Here is a 20,152-nt window from a genome sequence, read left to right as displayed (position 1 = left end):
GAGGGCCCAGAGGATTGCACTTTAAAACTTCGACTGTTAGCCAATAGTAGAAAGATGACAAACTGTTTGTTTGACCATGGAGGAGGAAGCAGAGTTAACTTGTCTCCTCGAATAGTTGTGGTCTAGAGGGCCTGCAGATGTAGGCCAGATAAGGAATGGTAGCTCCTGTTCAGATAACACCTAAAGGTTCACATCGACCTTACTAAAGACTATATCCGCAAAGAAGGGAGGCTAAAGAAGGAATAGTCCCTGTGTTCAAAATGCTAAAAGATAAAGGAGTGATAATACCATGCCCAGACTCCCCATGTAACACACCCATTTTACCTGTGGAGCTTGATTTCATTTTTCTTGATTAACATTTTAACTTTGTTTAAGGTTAAACCTGAATGCCAGCATTGTGACATAACATAGAGATTACATTTTGATCCCTTCCCTCCACAAAGTACAAATGCTTTCATGCAAATGACTGTAATAACAGAGGACAGATCTGTACATACAGACAGCTGATGAGCACGAGAAAGCAGGAGAGAGAAAGACAGACACTAAAGTTTTTAAGAATTACAATTGAATTTCAGCTGTTGGGCCTTTCTTATATGCCTGTGTTGAACAGAGAATAACCTGACTAACTTTCATGGTATGGGCTGTGCTGAGCAGTTAGCTTGATCATGCCCACCTGAGAGCTGATTTAAAGTGTGGAGAGGAAAGGGAACTTGGGAGATTGTGTGACGCTGGAGAGTTTATACTGCCACTTTGAATCGCTTGTTAGAGCTTCCACCGATACAAATAGCCATACAAATAGCCAGCAAGTGCAGGGACTGAAAATGTGAGTGCATCTCAGACAGTGTGATCGGGATAGGAACGCCACACTAACTGCTTCCTCAATACTCGTCCTGGTATCGGCCTATTTATTAATCCATTTCTGACATGACACATTTTATATTGTCTTTGCCAGTTACTGTCATAGACAATTTTTTGGACTGTTTCTTGTAAGCGGATATTAATGTGAGGGGCGCATCTAATCAGGGAGGTCTGTCGTGCTGCATGGTGCTTTTTGAAGTGGTGTTTTACGTGTTTCTTTATTGACTTGCTGGACATTTGCGCTCGCTTTAAATGGGCTGTGTGGGCTAGCCGATCTTTTGAGTGAAGTACGTTTTAAAGATGCTTCCAGCTAATTGGTCCCTCTATATCCTGCAGACAGAGGGTCTTGCTAATGAAATAAATGAAGTGAATAATTAACACCATTTCATTCGATGAGCTTGCAACCTCTGGTTTGATTGAAATAAACGGCAGCTAACATTTATATCAGTGGTAGTCTCCAGCAGGTTAAATACATGCCACATAGCTGACCTTAGTATCTCCAGCTTGCACTGTGGATTTCTTAGTCCCACACAGAGCAGGTCCACTCCTTCGTCCTTCAGATCAGGATTCCCACCCATGTCCAGCTCTCTCAGATGGGAAGGTGTCCCCTGCAGCACTGATGCCATCATTTCACCGCTTGCTTTGGAGAGGTTACACGTTTGTAGCCTGTTTAAAAAACATTATGTATGTTTGTAATAATAGATTTGTACAGTTGATACTATTCAGCATTGGCACTGATTTAGCAAATGAAGAATAAACATAATATTGTCGAGGTATCTAAGTTGCATATAAAATTATAACTTTTATCCATGTTCATACACAGTTAAAAATAAGCATCTCTCAGCCAGTATGTCAGAATACATTTCCAAAATGGTCCCAAATTGTATCACTGCTGTTGGGAGGGAGGGAGCAGATGGTGGTCCTCTGGAAGGAGGGGCGTGTGTTTGTTCTGTGGGTGGGAGGAGGGGCTGCAAAGTGTGTGTGTGTGGCGGGGGGGGGGGGGGGGGGGGGGGTTGTGTGTGTCTGTGTGTATTTATAACTTGTGTGTGTGTGTGTGTTTGTAAGTGAGTGAGTGTATGAGTGAGTGTGTGCGAGTGTGAATTAGTGTGTGGGTGAGTGTGTGAATGAGTGTGTGAGTGAGTGTGTATCATTGCTGTTAACAAGGCTTTATTCCCGGAACCCACCCTAAACTGTAAACATTATATTGTCGAGGTATCTAAGTTGCATATACAATTATAACCTTTTTATCCATGTTCATACACAGTTAAACAGAAGCATCTCTCCAAGCCAGTATGTCAGAATACATTTCCAAAATGGTCCCAAGTTGTATCATTGTTGTTAAAAAGTTTTTCCTCCCAGTACCCACCCTAAACTGTACTCACTTAACTCTCCTAGAGACTTTCACTACAGGAAGCATTCTGCGGAGCCCTTCGTCTGATCTCAGGTATTTCATCAGATCAAACTCATCCAAGTCTTCAGCTGACATCAGCAGCAGATAAGCCAAAGCTGAACACTGGGCTGGAGTCAGATCCTTCGCCCTATATGACTCTCTCTGTCTGGGTAACATATTAGAAAAACACTATTTTCATCATATTTCTGACACTTAAGAATCCTCCTTTTGGCCTCTGAAAAAAATTAAGTTAATTTATCAATATACAATTTACTCTCTAATTCCAAAACAAACCAAATGACAAGAATAAGCAGTAGTTAATCTGTGTGTGAATAGCATCAGGTCTGACAAATATGCAGTTCCTTTTCTCTACACATTAAATCCACTCTGGAGATTGTAGTGGACTTTACTAACATATTGGAGTTGGACTTTTCACTACACATTAAATCCACTCTGGAGATTGTAGTGGACTTTACTAACATATTGGAGTTGGACTTTTCACTACACATTAAATCCACTCTGGAGATTGTAGTGGACTTTACTAACATATTGGAGTTTGACTTTTCACTACACATTAAATCCACTCTGGAGATTGCAGTGGACTTTACTAACATATTGGAGTTGGACTTTTCACTACACAATAAATTTACACTGGAGATTGTAGTGGACTTTACTAACATATTGGAGTTGGACTTTTCACTACACATTAAATTTACACTGGAGATTGTAGTGGACTTTACTAACATATTGGAGTTGGACTTTTCACTTCACATTAAATCCACTCTGGAGACTGTAGTGGGCACTAACAGATTGGAGTTGGGCCCACTTCAGCTGGTTATTGGTTGAGATGAGAGAGGAAGATCTGAATATTTTAAATTGTTAAATAGTTTTTGTCAATTCAAGCTTTTGTGTTGACACCAGCCCTGCACAGTTCAAATCATCACAGCAGCCCTCCTACTGTCCCTAGGGGTCGTGGTTTTCGTTGTGTTGCTCGTTGGCTGTGTTTTGTTCCCCGTTATTGCATGCAGGTACGGCTGGTGATTGCGGGCGGAGCCAGATACATCTTAAGCCGGAGTGGCAGTCCGGAATGCTCTCTCCCTGCTGCGTGCCGTCACGTTCTTCGGGCCTTCGTTTATTGTTGTGACCTCCAGTTGTTAAAGAATTCTCTTTGTTTGTTATCCGCGCTTACAATAAAACCCTAGACACGAGCCCCGCTTGACTGTTCATCATTGTGTTACTAACCAGAGTGCCTGGTTCGTAACAACAGCACATGGCCTACTTCAGCTGACAACCTTGCCATGGAAAAACATTTATAAACTTGGGCAAGCTCACTGTTGCCATGGAAACACCATTTATAAACTTGGGCAAGCTCACTGTATATTATGGCAACTCCAATATGTTAGTGTCCACTACAATCTCCAGAGTGGATTTAATGTGTAGTGAAAAGTCCAACTCCAATATGTTAGTGTCCACTACAATCTCCAGAGTGGATTTAATGTGTAGTGGAAAGTCCAACTCCAATATGTTAGTGAAGTCCACTACAATCTCCAGAGTGGATTTAATGTGTAGTGAAAAGTCCATGTGCTGTGCTGCTGTGATGATGGCTATGTGCTGTGCTGCTGTGATGATTTGATGATTTTAACAATTTTAAATATTCAAATCTTCCTCTATCATCTCAACCGAGAAACATCTCCTTTGCCAAAGCATCAAAACATATGTACACATTTTCATTGGTATGGTTGGCTCTGAAGATGCGGATCCAAACCTTCAAATGAATATGCTACTTCAGAACAATATGCCAAACCAAATGACAAGAATAAGCAGTGGTTAATCTGTGTGTGAATAGCTTCAGGTCTGACAAATATGCAGTTCCTTTTCACTACACATTAAATCCACTCTGGAGATTGTAGTGGATTCTACTAACATATTGGAGTTGTCATAATAAACAGCGAGTTTGCCCAAGTGTATGCGAATCCAAACCTTCAAATGAACATGCCCCTATGTTACCTGATCCACATACACTTCACACAGCTCTAGCCATGAATGCATAAAGGCTATACATAGCTACTCAGCCCCTGCCTTTGTCTGCTTAAGCGTTTGTTTAGATCAGCAGTTCCCAAACTTTTTAGGCCATGCACCCCCTTCTACATCCCGACCGTGTTCACGCACCCCCAATCACCCACACCTTAAAAAAAAAAAGCAACTCAGCCTATTGTAACAGGATTATATTACCGGAGGAGGAGTTAATCAAACACAAACACAAAATACACGTTTTACTATTTATTACAATTATAGTCAAGTCAATACATACAACCCAACCACCCGTATTCACACTACGTCACACACACACACTGAGCCTCTCTATGGCCGACTTAAACTAGGGGAAGGGACTGACCAGTAACCCCGGCCGGGGGCTAACTCACCCTAACTCACACACACGATTGTACAATAGTCCACAGAAGGTAATGGCTTCTCCTCTCAGTGTTGCCCAGCGTTCTCTCTCGCACCCAGATTCAGACAGTCTGTTATAATCCTCTCCAGGAACAATCATACCTCCTTAACAGGCAACAGGTGTCTCACCCACCTGCAGCCGGTCACAATTAATCCATTGGCGGGGCGTTGCCACTGCGGCCAGTAAACAGAGTTCATTACACTACCCCCTCCTTTGAAGAGGATGGCGCCCTCGCGTCCAATGTTATTTACATCCACATTAAAATCTTTGAACCACCCAGGTTGTCTCCGTTGTCTCTGGGGCCGGGACGGTTCCAAACCCAGCGGTGCAGGATCCTGTGCAGGCGACCCAGACTCCCCAGTCTCTGCCGCTGACTCAGCCCCCTGTTGTCTCTGTGGTGAAGGGGAACCCACAGCCATCGAAGTATCCGGTGCATGAGGCTCAAGCCCTCCAGCCTCAGACACTGGTGGGGCCTGCTGTTGACCTCCGGGAACAGCATCATGCAGGGGTCTCGGTTGGTTCTGCTCTCCCTCCTGCTCAGCTGCTGGTGTAAAGGGATGATCCCCCTCGGTGAAGCTGGCCCGTTCAGCAGACTGGCCTCCCCCCATGACAGGGGCCCCCGATGTGTCTGCAGGTGTTGATTGGACCAAGGCAGGTGGTGGCAAGGGGGGCATAACGAATCTCCTCTGTTGTCGCAGTCTGCTCCCTCTGGGTTGCTCTCTGGCAGATTGTCCATCACCCTCCTGGGCGTTTGCCCTAAGAGGGACTAAACTTTGGTTATCATAACAGGGCTTAAGTCGGTTGAAGTGCACGACTGCTTCCCCAGTACTCCCCTTCAGCCGGTAAAGAACATCAGAGAGCCTCTCCAAGATTAAATAAGGCCCACTAAATTTCTTCTTAAGCTTTGGACATTGTCCTTTCCTCCTTCTCTGGTCCCGCACCCACACTTTCTCCCCAGGCTCATAATACTGGTGTGAAACTTTTAAGTCATAGAACCCCTTCTGGCTTTCTGATGCTGCTTGTTGGTGTCGCTGTATGGCTTCTGCCACTGAGCACAACTTCTGCTTCATGCTGTTAACATACACATTCAACCCCTCACAAGTCTCATCACCCCGGTCCAACAGTAAGTCAACTGGCAACACAATCTGGTGCCCAAATACAGCTTCATAAGGTGTAAATTTGGTGCTGGACTGGACACTGCTACGGTACGCCATCATCACATAAGGCAAAATCACGTCCCAATCAGACTGATTTGAGTTTAAAAAATTTGAAAGCATTGTGGTCAAAGTACGATTTAGCCTCTCTACAAGCCCATCCGAGCAGGGATGATACGGGGTAGTTCTTGTTTTGTGTATATCAAGTAGAGCGCAAACGTGCCTAAACAGTTCGGATTCGAAATTCCTTCCTTGGTCTGTGTGTAAGGTGCGAGGTGCGCCGAAACTCAATACGAACTCCGTAACAAATACCTCAGCAACAGTCTTAGCCTCCTGATTGGGTATAGGGAAAGCCTCAGCCCATTTTGTGAAATAGTCCGCAATTACCAAGATGTACCGGTTACCTTTATCTGACAGGGGTAAAGGACCCAATATATCCATAGCTACCCTTTCAAATGGTCGGAATGTCTGAAAGGTTTGTAACGGCGCCCTGGGTGACGGTCCGCTGATTTTATTTGAAAAGCAGTCAGGACAGGTTTTGCACCACGTTTTTACGCCCTCTGTCCACCCAAGCCAAAAAAAACGTGTCCGAACTCTATCCATCAGCTTCTCGGTCCCCAAATGCCCCCCAGTTTTGCTGTTGTGCAAACTTTGTAAAACTACAGGGACCATAGACTCTGGTATGACGGCGCGACTTTCTTTCCCCTCCTCAATGAATGCCAGTACTCCCCCACACAACTGAAGCCTACCCCAAAGAGGCACGTACGATTTTAGCTTGGGACAAGCAATCCATTGCTTCGGTGCAGAGCTCCCACCTCCTTCCTTAGCAGAGATCACTTGTTGTAAAATGAAATCGTTACGTTGTATAGAGGGCAATTCCCACTCAAATTCAGGAACACGAACACAGACCTCGCCCACCTCGCGCTCCCCCAAACAACGAGATAGTGCATCAGCGTTACTGTGACGTTTCCCCGGTCTGTGCTGGATACTGTAACTAAATGATGACAACTGCTCCAGCCATCGGGCAACCTGCCCTTCTGGTTCTTTGAATTTATGCAACCACTGCAAGGAGCTATGATCCGTTCGCAATACAAATTCACACCCCAACAAGTAATGGCGAAAGTGTCTGGTGAAATAGACGACAGCCAATAGCTCTTTCCGAGTAGTGGAATAAATACGCTCTGCTTTAGACAAGGCCCGGGAGCCGTACGCAATAACTCGCTCCTGGCCATCGTGCATTTGAGACAACACAGCCCCGATGCCACGGTCAGAGGCGTCCGTGTCTAAAATGAACTGCTTGGATATCTCTGGATATACCAGGACAGGAGCCGTGGTTAATTTACCTTTCAAAATGTCAAAGGCCTGCTGACATTCGTTCGTCCAGTTAAAGGGAATCTTTTTCTCGGTCAATTTATGAAGAGGTTGTGCTATAGATGCAAAGTTAGCCACAAAGCGCCTATAGTATGAGGCCAATCCAAGGAAACTGTGGACATCATGAACACTAGCAGGTGTAGGCCAAGAGCGCACCGCTTCGACTTTAGCCGGGTCTGTGGAAACGCCCTCTGCTGAAATTACATGACCTAAATATGTCACTTTTCGAGAGAATAAGTTACATTTGGAAGGCTTGAGTTTCAACTGGGCAGATTTTGAACGCCCCAATACCTCTCCAAGACGCGATATGTGCTCAAGGAACGTCCTCCCAAAAATAATAATATCGTCTAAATAAACGAGACACTTTATCCACTGTAACCCACCAAGTACTAGCTCCATTAGACGCTGAAATGTACTGGGCGCGTTCGTAAGACCATAAGGAAGAACGTTAAATTCCCAAAGGCCTTGTTTAGTAACAAAAGCGGTCTTCTCTCTGTGCTGTGGATTAACCTCCAGTTGCCAATAGCCACTAGCTAAATCCAGTGTGGAAAACCATTTGGCGGACCCCAAGGCGTCAAGTGTATCATCAATCCTAGGGAGGGGGTATGCGTCTTTGACCGTGAGATCATTTAGGCGCCGATAGTCTACGCAAAACCGCAAACCCCCATCCTTCTTCCGCACAAGGACCACGGGAGCCGCCCATGGACTCTGAGAAGGGCGTATGATCCCCTGGCGTTGCATCTGTTCTAAGTGGGCTTCAACCTCCTTCTCAAAATGTACGGGGATTTTTCTAGGATTCATCTTGACAGGCCTATTATCCCCTGTGTGTATATGGTGTTGAGTCAGGTGAGTGTGGCCCAAGTCTGCATCACCGGTGCTAAACACAGGGAGGTGTTGACACAGGATCTCTTTAACCTGCGTATATTGGTCACTAGTCAAGCCCTTTTCTGGTAGTTTTAGAGCAGCCGCCAAAGAGTCTACACTCCAACCATTTCTGTTATAGTCCTCCGGGCAGGGAGTGTTACCACTCTCTTCCAAAACGGCCACACCCACCTCGTAACTACCGACGTGTGTACCCTTATGCAATGTAATGGGCTCGTTAGACATGTTAGTGACGCGAAGGGGAATCTGTTCGGGGGATGGGCTGGCGATGACCCGCGCAACCAGGACATCATACCGTTCAGACAAGTTGTTATTAGGCTCAAACATCCCCACATCAGATCCTTCATAAAGCCCATCGATTTTGCCATTTACGAGGACCTCTGCCCGCGCAGGAATGGTAATATCTCCTGCCAGTGTGACTTTGCTCACATCATGTGCACTCAGCGTGCAAACTAAAGGAAAATCTTTCCCCATGAGCTTGCAACGCCGTTTACCCACGTCGACTATGGCTTGATATCTCGAAAGGAAATCGGTGCCCAAAATCACCTGTATTGACGCGTCTACAATCAAAAAATCACAGCTTAAAACCAAATTGTTAAATTCACACACTGTACTCCAGATACCCCAAACCCCCAGCAAGCTACCATTTGCAGCCCTCACACTGACGCTATATGGAGCCAATTTAGCATGGGGATCAAGGTCGTACCATAAAGATTTGCTCAGTATGGAAACCATGGCTCCTGTATCAACCAATAGTTTACATGGTTGTCCATGAACATGTCCCTCAAGATATAACCCTGACCCAGACCCAATTTTAACAGCACATCCAACAGGGCTACTATGTACAGGGGTGGTGACTTGGCCCTCTAGCGCCACCCGCTGGCGTTTCCCGACACATACGGGCAATCACGCCTGTAGAACCTGATAATGTAATAATTTCCTGATAATGTAATAACCCTGATAATGTAATAAAAAATCCCTCATAAGTCCCTAAAAGATGTAATAAAACCTGATAATGTAATAATACCCCGATAATGTAATAAAGTGCAGGTTAGCCTCAATTTTGCAAAACCTGATAATGTAATAATTACCTGATATTGTAATAACTTTGGTTGGTGCTGTAGCATCAGGTCTCCAGTTTCAGAGGTCCAAACAGTGAAGCTGTCCAGAGACCTGCTGCTTCACTATTAGCAGATACAGTATATATTTTATATGATTGCGAATGCACAATTTTTACAATGGTGAAAGGGATATTCAGTGGTAATCAACTAATAGAGAAATAATGAGAACATTTTGGTATGTTATAGACCGGCAGCTAATGGGCACATAGAACATTGAGTTTCTAAGTCCTCATTGATCATCAATAGCTGACATTTCGCTATTTGATTTATATCAAATTCTCTTTTGATTTTGTGTGGCAATGTCCCTTAAAAATTACACTGTACCAGGCCAATCAAATCGTCTTTTGTCATTCGTCAGTCGCTCGGATTGGTTGCAGCGCCATTCCTATTGTGTGGCATTGCGTGCAGAGGCAACTTAACAGACAACCGTTAATCCCGCCCACACTGAAAATCATGTTGTGCCAGACCCTTGTACAGCTTCTTGCTGTACAGGTTTGGCTTGCGAGGCTAAAGGCCTATACCATTGGGATCAAAATATGAGCAAAACAATAGTGGGTGGTTGTCTACACAGCATCACTACTTGGTCTGAATAACTGGTGTCCCAACATTTCAGCACTGACCAAAGTTTTTACAATATCAGGAATTTATTACATTATCAGGTTCTGCAAAATTGAGGCTAACCTGATAATGTAATAACTTCCAATTAATGTAACATTTTATTACATTATTGGTATGGCGATTGTTACATTATTGGGAAATGCACTTTATTACATTATTGGGATATTATTACATTATCAGGTTTTATTACATCTTTTAGGGACTTATGAGGGATTTTTTTATTACATTATCAGGGTTATTACGTTATCAGGAAATTATTACATTATCAGGTTCTACAACGCCTCATATGGCGAGTGCAGCCACACTCCCAACAAGCTCTAGATGGGCCCTCTGACTCCGGACGCCAACGGCCTCCCCTACCGCGCCCACCAGGGTTTACGCGCTGTTGTCCGCCAGGGTTTGCTACATTCGATCCGCTTGGATTAACCAGGCTCCGTAATGCACATACCTCTTCTTGTAATTTACGCAGTTCGGTAAACATCGCACTAGGGGTAATGTCATCTGATGGCCCTTCGGCCGAGAACATTTTTAAAGCTGCAACGGTCTCCTTTTTCTCTAATGCTTTTATCTGTTCGAATTCGGAGGCCAAATCCACAGCAATCTCTAGATTTGCAGGTTTTGCACTTCGCAATTGAACCCGCACATCCCCACTGCCGATTTTAGCAATAAATTGGTCTTTGGCCAGCATATCACGCGTGTTGAAATCAACAGAGGGATACGCTTTTTCTACCAATCTTCGCAGAGTATTACCGAAGTCTCGTGCACTTTCCCCTTGTGTACGCTCCCTACTGTGTAACTGGGCTCGATTCCAATCTATTTGTTCGGAGGGGCCTAAATGCCTGCCCATAGCTTCCCGCAATGATTTATAATCAGTACGCGCCGCCGGGTTTAATCCCCGGTAAATTTCTCTGGCTCTACCGACCAGTAATAAAGCCATCATTTTTAATTTCTTGGCGTCGTTCCACCCATTTATGTCGCTCGCCATGTCAAACTGTTCCGCCCAATCTTCCCAATCTCTATCCCGACCTGAGAAATTATCAGGCATAAATGCAGGCCGTGACGATATTGTTGCGGTCGTACGCATCGGTGTCTGTTGTGTGGTCGTTGCACTACCGGTGCCTTGCGGTCGGCCATCCGTGGGTTGCACACGAGAGTCAGTACCGTTTTGCTGCCGACTAGAATCTCCTACGGAATTCTGCATAGTGTCGAATAACTCTTCCTCCGATCCTCACCGCTGCCACCAGTGTAACAGGATTATATTACCGGAGGAGGAGTTAATCAAACACAAACACAGAATACACGTTTTACTATTTATTACAATTATAGTCAAGTCAATACATACAACCCAACCACCCGTATTCACACTACGTCACACACACACACTGAGCCTCTCTATGGCCGACTTAAACTAGGGGAAGGGACTGACCAGTAACCCCGGCCGGGGGCTAACTCACCCTAACTCACACACACGATTGTACAATAGTCCACAGAAGGTAATGGCTTCTCCTCTCAGTGTTGCCCAGCGTTCTCTCTCGCACCCAGATTCAGACAGTCTGTTATAATCCTCTCCAGGAACAATCAAACAACTCACCCTAACTCACACACACGATTGTACAATAGTCCACAGAAGGTAATGGCTTCTCCTCTCAGTGTTGCCCAGCGTTCTCTCTCGCACCCAGATTCAGACAGTCTGTTATAATCCTCTCCAGGAACAATCAAACCTCCTTAACAGGCAACAGGTGTCTCACCCACCTGCAGCCGGTCACAATTAATCCATTGGCGGGGCGTTGCCACTGCGGCCAGTAAACAGAGTTCATTACACTATTTTTGGCGCATTAAAATCGGACCTATGGCGTTTGTTTACAAGATTTAGTCCGCTGTTAAATGTTGCAGTATGAACACAAACCGAACAAAGGGGCAACTGGACCATCGTATAATTTGAATCCCTGAATCAGAAAAAAAGCAAACTAACTACAGGTGCGAAAACGCCATGAAACACTGCAACAAAGTTTCAATACATTTCAGTTACACAAGGCGTCACTTTTAAAGAGCAATACGGAAGGCGAGGACACACGCACAGGCTCAAAGGTAGATTTCACCATGTTTAATTTACAATTAACCATACACAGCGGTTACATTAATCTGAATCAAAGTACAATAAAGTTATACATCACGACTGATCACCAGACCTTTGTTTCTCTTGCCTCCGATCTCTCACTCTCTTTTTTTAAGACTGATAGCGTTTCCCTTGTCCGTCGGTCATTTGAGAATAGCCCTAATATTTAGGCTTATAAAGCAAACATCCCCTGCCCTTATTATGTTTTAAATGAACAGGCTTATCTGCCGTTTGAAAGTATTTAAATAACACGCATGCTGCATTTTAAATAAAGCGCAAACCGTCGGTTATAGTGAACTGAGCGAGAAGGATCAAACATGGCCAAGCAGACTATTAAGCTTTTTTCGGAGGCCAAACGCAACTAATTAGGGCGAACCGTCTGATGAGAATGAAACAGTATAGCCTACCTGAAGCCAAAGGCTATATGTTCATAGAAAAGGCCGAAGTCTCGTGCGTTTAGGTCGGAATGGAGTGACGTTCCCTTGGCTATAAGGTGCATCAGACATTCATGTTGTTTTTTTTTCATTGTAAACTTCGGCAAATAAACATGTTGCATTCTACACGACCTGATCTCTACACGACTCTTAAAGCTACATAGCCTGCCATAAGTTGTATTTAATAGGCTCATTTAGAAGCAGTAGCCTAATAGATATTTGACCGGCTTAGCATTAAAATGTCTGGAAAATGAAAACTAAAATGACGGCAATTTTTTTTTTTCTAGCGGAATCTCTCCCACCTCACAGCTTCCCCAATTTTAGCCAGTAAAGCATATTTGCGTGAATGTTGCTGAATGAATGAAGTTAGCTGACGTTAGCGGCACATGCAAGGGCTAGCTAGTGTGTACGTACAAGACAGTCTGGCGGCAGGAGCTGAAGTGCATATTAAATTGTACGTCTTTATATTTAAAATTCAAATCTTACAAAGGGAATTTTTATAATTCATGGTTTCTTTTTGTGAAAAATCCTACTTACATTTTTGAAAATTACATAAAATATGTATTATTAGACCATTAGACCACCATTACACTTTTCCTCTCGCGCACCCCCTAGAGGCAGCTCACGCACCCCCAGGGGTGCGCGCACCACACTTTGGGAAACCCTGGTTTAGATGGTACTTGTCCTCATGGTGTCATGGCTTCAAACCTTTCTTTTCCTTCTGCAGCTAAAAGTTGTATTTATTTGTTCACTGCACATAGTGTTCTCGAGGGTGAAACCCAAGATTTAATGAATGTATTATTAAGGACCTGTTTGATGATGGATCATTTGTTTCTTTAAACAGTTACATGTACATGTGTTGGTAAACCAATGCAACATTTCTTATTTCAGTTAGCAGACAGTTTTAAATGACCTGATGACTTAATTTACAAATAAAGAATACATTTTGTTTTCATCTGAAATATGGCTATGATATCTGTGTTTTTAGCAAAATGTTCTAGTAGTTAAAATATTTGTTATTGTTTATCAACTTATAAAATAAACGTTATTACCTGTTGATCTCCTCAACCAGTGAGTTGTCCCCTAACTCATTCAAACAGTGGAAGAGGTTGATGATCCGTTCAGGTGACTTATCTTTCCTGATCTTCTCTTTGATGTATTTAACTGTTTTTTTGATGCTCTTTTCTCCGATAGCTAACTGTGGCAGCACCACATCCAGGGGGGACCGGATTACAGGCTCCAACATTGGAGCCAGGCCGAGGAGGAAACGGACAAAAAGATCAAAATGTCCATTTTGGCTCTGCAGGGCCTTATCCACTGCCATCTTGAAAAGGTCAAACCTTGAGTGTGAGACTCTCCAGAGGGTCTTCTCCCACCGTGTCTGCGAGAGGCAATTCACCCCATGACTTGCATTTTCAAGGACATAAAGAGCTGCCAGGAATTCCTGTACACTGAGGTGCACAAAGCTGAACATGTCTTCTCCAGTTGAAGCACTCTCCATGTTGAAGATCTGTGTACAAACTCCAGCCTTCAGTGCTCCACAGTCGACATCAATGTTACACTCTTTCAAGTCCTTCTTGTAGAAGATCAGGGTGCCTTTCTCCAGATGTTTGAATGCCAGTTTCCCAAGTTTAACAAGGAGATCCCCTTTTTCCTCTGCAATCATCTTCTCGTCCTTGTCCAGGTATTTGTCATTCATTATTTTTATCTGATTGACAGTATACCATGTGTACAATGCTGTCAATGTTTTGGCTGATTCTTTTTTGCTCTGATCTTCCAGTATTTTCTCCATCACATTGGCTATAATACGACAGAATACTGGTATGTGACACATGATCTGTAGGCTTCTATTCTCCTTGATATGATCAATGATTCTCTTGGCCTTCTCTGGATTCTTAATGTTGGTCTGAAAGAACTCAATTTTCTGGGGGTCATTGAATCCTCGAACCTCTGTTAGCAAGTAGGAGCATTCTTCTGGGATCTGACTGGCTGCTGCTGGTCTGGTTGTAACCCAGAGGAGTGCAGAGGACAGTAGCATACCTTTAATAAGACTTGCTATGAGAATGTCCACTGATGACTCTTCTCCCAGCTTAATAATCCAGTTGCCAAAGTCCAGTTTGAGTCTACTTTCATCCAAACCATCAAGGACAAAAAGAATTTTGCATTCACTCAAGTCAAGAACGTTTTCCAGATCTTCCAGATTTGGGTAGAATAACTGAAGAAGCTGAGGAAGGTTGAAGCGTTCACCTTTCTTCAAGTTCAACTCACGAAATGGAAGAGCAAAAACAAAGTCAATATCTTGATTTGCTTTTTCCTCAACCCAGTCCATGACAAACTTCTGCACTGCAACAGTTTTCCCCACGCCAGCAACTCCCATAGTCAAAACTCTTGTGGCAGACCCGAACATATTTGCCAACTTTACTTGTTTATCCCCAGAGCCTGGTCTTCTCCCAATCTGTCTCATGTTAATTGTCGACACTTCATGTGTGCTGTTGACTCCATCTGTGCGGCCCTCTACAATGTGAAGCTCAGTGTAGATATCTTGTACAGTAGAAACTCCAGAATCTTTATGTGCAATATTTAACCTTTTCTTCAGGTGCTCCTTAATCTTCAATTTGATTGATGTTTTCTTTTTTTCAAGCTCCTCTGCTGCATTGTCATCTGAGGACAACACAATTCAGATGTAATTTGGTAAAATGGGTAAATAACTGGTTGTTTAAATTACATATGACACCTTAATATTAAGACATGATTTTCACTTTTTAGCTTTGTATGGGTCATTAGTGTAGCATTTGACTTTCACCTTTCCTGTGATTATTTATGTAGTTATTTTTATTTGTCTAAGCAGCTATCAGTGTTTTAACATGTTGCATGAATATACTTACTTTTCCTTCTTTATTTATTCTTATACTCAATGTTACATGTTTGTGTATCAATCTCCAAGTCTCACATATACATTCACTAGGATTCACATTCTTTCATCTAGTTTTCAACTAACCATTTCAGTCAATAAAAGTGCATAATGACCAATACATATGAAACAAAAAAAACATAAGTAAACCAATATATATGCCAACAAACCATAAAGTGAACAGAGGGACCAATGCATTTGTACAAAACCAGTACAGATATATTTCCTGAAGGGCACCCCATAAAAAGTGGTACCATATTTGTATTATCAATAAAGGACACGTCACACCTCTGTTCATCTCTCTTCACTGACTCCACTAGACGGTAGCTACCCCCTCAACAACATCCTATTTCCTATCTAAACACCCTCACCCAGGTCTACAGTCCATCTTCACCAGTGCATGCTGCCAATGAGAAAAGAGTCTGGTGGTCTCTCCCTACACCAGTCAGCCAAAGGTCTCAAGCTGTCAGTGGTGCCACTGTGGTGGGATGAGTTTCCAAGCTCCACACGCTCTGAAGCATTAATCCCAAAGCAGCTGAAGACCCAACTCATCTTATTCACTTAAACTTCAAATAAAGCCTCTCTTCTCTTTCCTGTTCAGAACTTAGGAATCCCAAAGTCCCACTTACCTAGAAATATCATAAATACACCAAGGTTTGTGTAATATTTCTGTGTGTGTGTGTATTGCAGCTAATATGCCTCCGGATCCAAATGTGAAATGGCCGACATTGGGTCCTTACCTCCTCCTTGTTGTGGCATGGGTGATCCTCCGCTCAAGGCTGGGGCGTCCACCATCCCTCCAGCGTCAGCAGTGATGTCCACTTTCGTATGAAAAACACCACAGACAAAGAAATGGAGCAGGAAAAGAAATGGAAAGTGAGAGTTGGAGAGAGGGGGGGTCAGAGAGAGAGAGTGAGAGAGATGAAAGGAAGAGAGAGGGAAAGGGGGAGAGTGGCTCAGAGAAAGATACATAAAGAACGAAGAGACAGATAGATACCCAGTCGGACAGAGGGAGGAGACAGAAAGATGGGATGAATGAGAGAGAAAAATAGATTGTAAAGAAAAGGAGGAGACAGAGATGAAATGAAACAGAAAGAGTCCCAGAGAAAGTCAGCAGAGAGAAAGTCACAGAGAGAGAGAGAGAGAGTGTTAGCATTCTTCCTACATACTAGGGATGGGCATAATTAATCGACGATTGATTAATTGATCGTTAAGAATTTCGTCGATGACATAATTTTTTCATCGATAAAACTAATGCACGTTCTGTTGCATAGTGTGAGTCTTGAAGGAATGCAATGGATTTCGCTATGTGGCAGCAATTACAATTTTACCAAACAAGGGCAATGTTTGAAAAAATGCCACAGGCCTACTGAATTACCTGCAAGTTTCCGTGTCTTTCAAAAGTAAACATGAAGAGGTCACGGCGTGTAGCGTGGGACCATTTTGATTTAAAAAAAAAATAATGACTTAGTTCATTGACAACACTGCGAAGCTGTGTATAAGTACAACTCGACCACAACTCAAATGATGTACCACTTGAACAACGTACATCCGACCATGGTTAGTGACAGTACACAACTAAGTAAGTATTAAACATTTGGAAGCCACCATATTTATCAGCACTGTTGGAAATAGCTTGACATCCTACCAGCCTCCATCACTTAGCTTACCGTGGCTAAGTTAGCATCCCTATACCTAACCTAGGATTGCTGGCGAACTTGGCTTGAAGGATTCCAAAAGGTAGCCAAGCTAGCTAACTGGTTGTTTTAAAAATGTGTGCTTTAACAGTTAGTTACTATTTTTTAATACCTTCCAGGGTTATTGTTTCTGGTTAGAAAACCGGGGAATGACATAGCTTGAAATTGGCACTGCTCAAGAATCATCTTAAAAGTTGACGTTTACTATCAGCTGTTATTCTAAGCACCTGGACTTGTAGGTTTAGGGTTTAACTTTTAATATTCTCTTTACCGGTGAATTGAATGGCTTGTCAATAATACTGTTACTGGTTGTTTTAATGGAGCTTTGTTAATTAGCCTAATTCATTGTTAGGTAGGCTAACCGAGTAAGTTGTGTTTATGAGCACCGGCTTCTAGCTGTCGGCGCCGCTGCTTAAGAGTACAGCAGCGCATATTTTTCAAGTGTAACCATTAAACGGATCCGGTTTAACTGCCACAAGAGTTGTCAATCTTGTAATAAAGATCTCAGTGAGGAACACGCTGTGTTTTATCTTTTTTCACTGCATTTTAATATAGCCTATAAAAAGTGCATTTTTGATATCATTTTTTTAATGATTAATCGAAAATCGATCGTTAATTCTCCCGACAATCGATTAAGACAATTGAATCGAATGCCCATCCCTACTACATACACAGGTGCCTCATCAGAGACTATGAGCTACACACTCACATCTTCCCAGATCTCTCTCTAAGTCCAGGGCCAACTGGTTGAGGTTCATCTTCTTCAAGATGGTCAACATGACGTCCCCAGCTCCCTTGGTGCACACCTGCACCATCAAGTCCACAGTGTCGTCTGTGTCGGCCTTCTCCAGCTTTCCCCATGGGATTTGGCCCTGGTCCCGGAGGAGGTGCTTGAACCTCTTAAATTCGGCCCCTGTGAGGTTGTCCAGAGTGTTCCTCAGCACTTCCCTCAGGGCTGCGGTCATTGTGGGGTCCATATTATAACTCCGCTACGAACGGGATGCTTGGGGTCAGGCTGTGCCAGCAGTCCAAAAGGCCAGCTGTTGGGGGTATAGTTTATGTTCAAAACCAAAGACATTTTTCATTCATTAGCAATGGTCAAAAACATTGAATTTTCACCATGAAATTCTACTCTCCCTCTCTATTTTTGTGTGTGTATGTCTTTGTGTGTGTTTGTGTACGTGTTAAATAAAGGTGACACAATACATGATTATGAAGGAATTGTCTTATTTATACAAAGACGTGCAGAGTATGCTTTGCTCTTGTAAACGACAAACTGTAACACAGAAACACTAATCACAATTGTCATTCACAACTTGATTTTGGAGTTTTTAGCTGTAAAAGTACAAAAAACAAATTGCAATAGTCATTTCATACTCCAAAACCAGAGGATTTGCATTTGTAACTGTGCTCATGAGCATAATCTTATCACGTGATTTTTGGCAGCGTTCAAAAATGGAAAAAAGTATGTTTTACAATTTGCAACACATCTTGTTTTCAAGAATTCCGTAAGCTGTGGCTGTGTCAAATTTAACCTGATGTATTGTTACTCTAGCACCATTAAGCACCAATATTCGTATTGGTCTGTATTCAAATGAATATTAAAAGGTTGGTGTATGTGTATGTGTATGTGTGTGCCTGTGTGTGTGTGTGTATGAAATAAGTTGACAGGTCCAATACATCATTTGGATTATAGAGTTTCCAAGCTTTTTGAGGGCTGTATTCCCTGTGACAGTGTCAAAGGTGAACCTGAAGAGGGCGCTATTTTACTATATTTCTGTTGATTTCTGTGAATGCTTCCCTCTGCCAGACACTGGTGACAGTGTCAAAGGTTAACCTTAAGAGGGCGCTATTTTACTATATTTCTGTTGATTTCTGTGAATGCTTCCCTCTCTGCCAGTAACTGGTGACAGTGTCAAAGGTGAACCTGAAGAGGGCGCTTTTTTACTACATACTCCATGAACATGGCATTGTTTTATCTGATCAGACACTTGCTGTCAACCAACAGTCCATACAACAAATCCATGAACCCACAACTCATTAACACTCATCAACATTCATTCATGATCCACCTTACCTCAGTGTCCAAAGGAGTCGTCCCTTAGCCACTCCTCAACTGTCTCTGAGGACACAATAATTTCATCTGATGAATATGTGAGAACAGCAACTGAACATGAAGTCAAAGGACTGAGACACACACGTCTCTCTTACAGGAAGAGTAACAGGACAAATAGTCTATAGAACACCAGCTTGTTTAATCACTGGAAAAAACATCATTGTGTCACAGTGTCAGGTTTCAGCTTCATGTCTAAACACTCCTGACAAGAGACAGAATGCCTGTACTGCTCTAGATCAGCCTTTCAGAACTTAGCTTGAGTCATAAATACATTGGAAATACTACAGAAAGCCTCAGATGCAGTAAGTGTACCACACAAACATATTTGTCCGTTTGAAATGTTTCAAAGAAGTTAAAATGTGTATGTGTATGTGTGTGTGTTTGTGTGTTTGTTTGTGTTTGTGTGTGGGTTGGGCTGTTGGTGGTGTTTGCTACATGTTGCATGCTTCTCAGGTAGTTAGCTCAATATCCATAATTATTCTAATCTTAGTTTTCTATTTATTATTGCGCAGTGTTGCATGCTTGAATTTCAGCCATACGTTTATTTTGTTACATAAATAAGAATAAAAGAAAAAATATCTCTTGATTTTTTTTAGCAAATCCTTATTGTTGCGCAGTGTTGCCTTCAACTCCAGTGTAGTAATCTATGACTGGGGAAGATGCCAAGATGAGGTGTGCCGCCTAGTTTACCACTATCATGAATTCCAGCCATGCGTTTATTTCCTTATAGCAACTTCGTTCCAGAGAATTGTCCCATTTAAACCACGGAACACACATAATACACACAGCTCACATACAAACTCAGCCACCTGATTTCTGTACTAGATTAACTATAATTCTAGGTATACATTTCAGAAAAATAGATCTTGACAAGGGAAAAAGGACAATTTACCCTAAAGAGTCACCCTAAAATCTGACAACAGCGCTGAATGATCAGAATGACCAACATCAATCAACCAAAGTCAGCAAATGTAGTCACCACTGCCAGACCAACACCTAACAGCATTAATATCTGCAGGATCAACCCAGAAC

At 42.9% G+C, this 20,152-nt stretch overlaps 1 protein-coding gene across 1 annotated transcript; it reads right to left on the bottom strand.

Moving 5' to 3' along the window:
- Positions 1–622: 622 nt before the first annotated feature.
- LOC308380012 (NLR family CARD domain-containing protein 3-like) lies at positions 623–17,969 on the bottom strand (the record flags this gene model as incomplete). The annotated part of the gene is made up of 6 exons (XM_080860876.1): positions 623–680; positions 1,348–1,524; positions 2,241–2,414; positions 13,449–15,057; positions 16,048–16,128; positions 17,714–17,969. The coding sequence occupies 6 exons, from the start codon at positions 17,967–17,969 to the stop codon at positions 623–625; spliced, it is 2,355 nt and encodes a 784-aa protein (XP_080717002.1).
- Positions 17,970–20,152: the final 2,183 nt, after the last annotated feature.

The sequence above is a fragment of the Sprattus sprattus genome (genome assembly GCF_963457725.1).
Source record: "Sprattus sprattus genome assembly, contig: SUPER_1_unloc_1, whole genome shotgun sequence".
Taxonomy (NCBI): Eukaryota; Metazoa; Chordata; class Actinopteri; order Clupeiformes; family Clupeidae; genus Sprattus; species Sprattus sprattus.
Note: the sequence above shows the minus strand (reverse complement) of the source record. Positions and strands in the feature narration are given on the sequence as shown.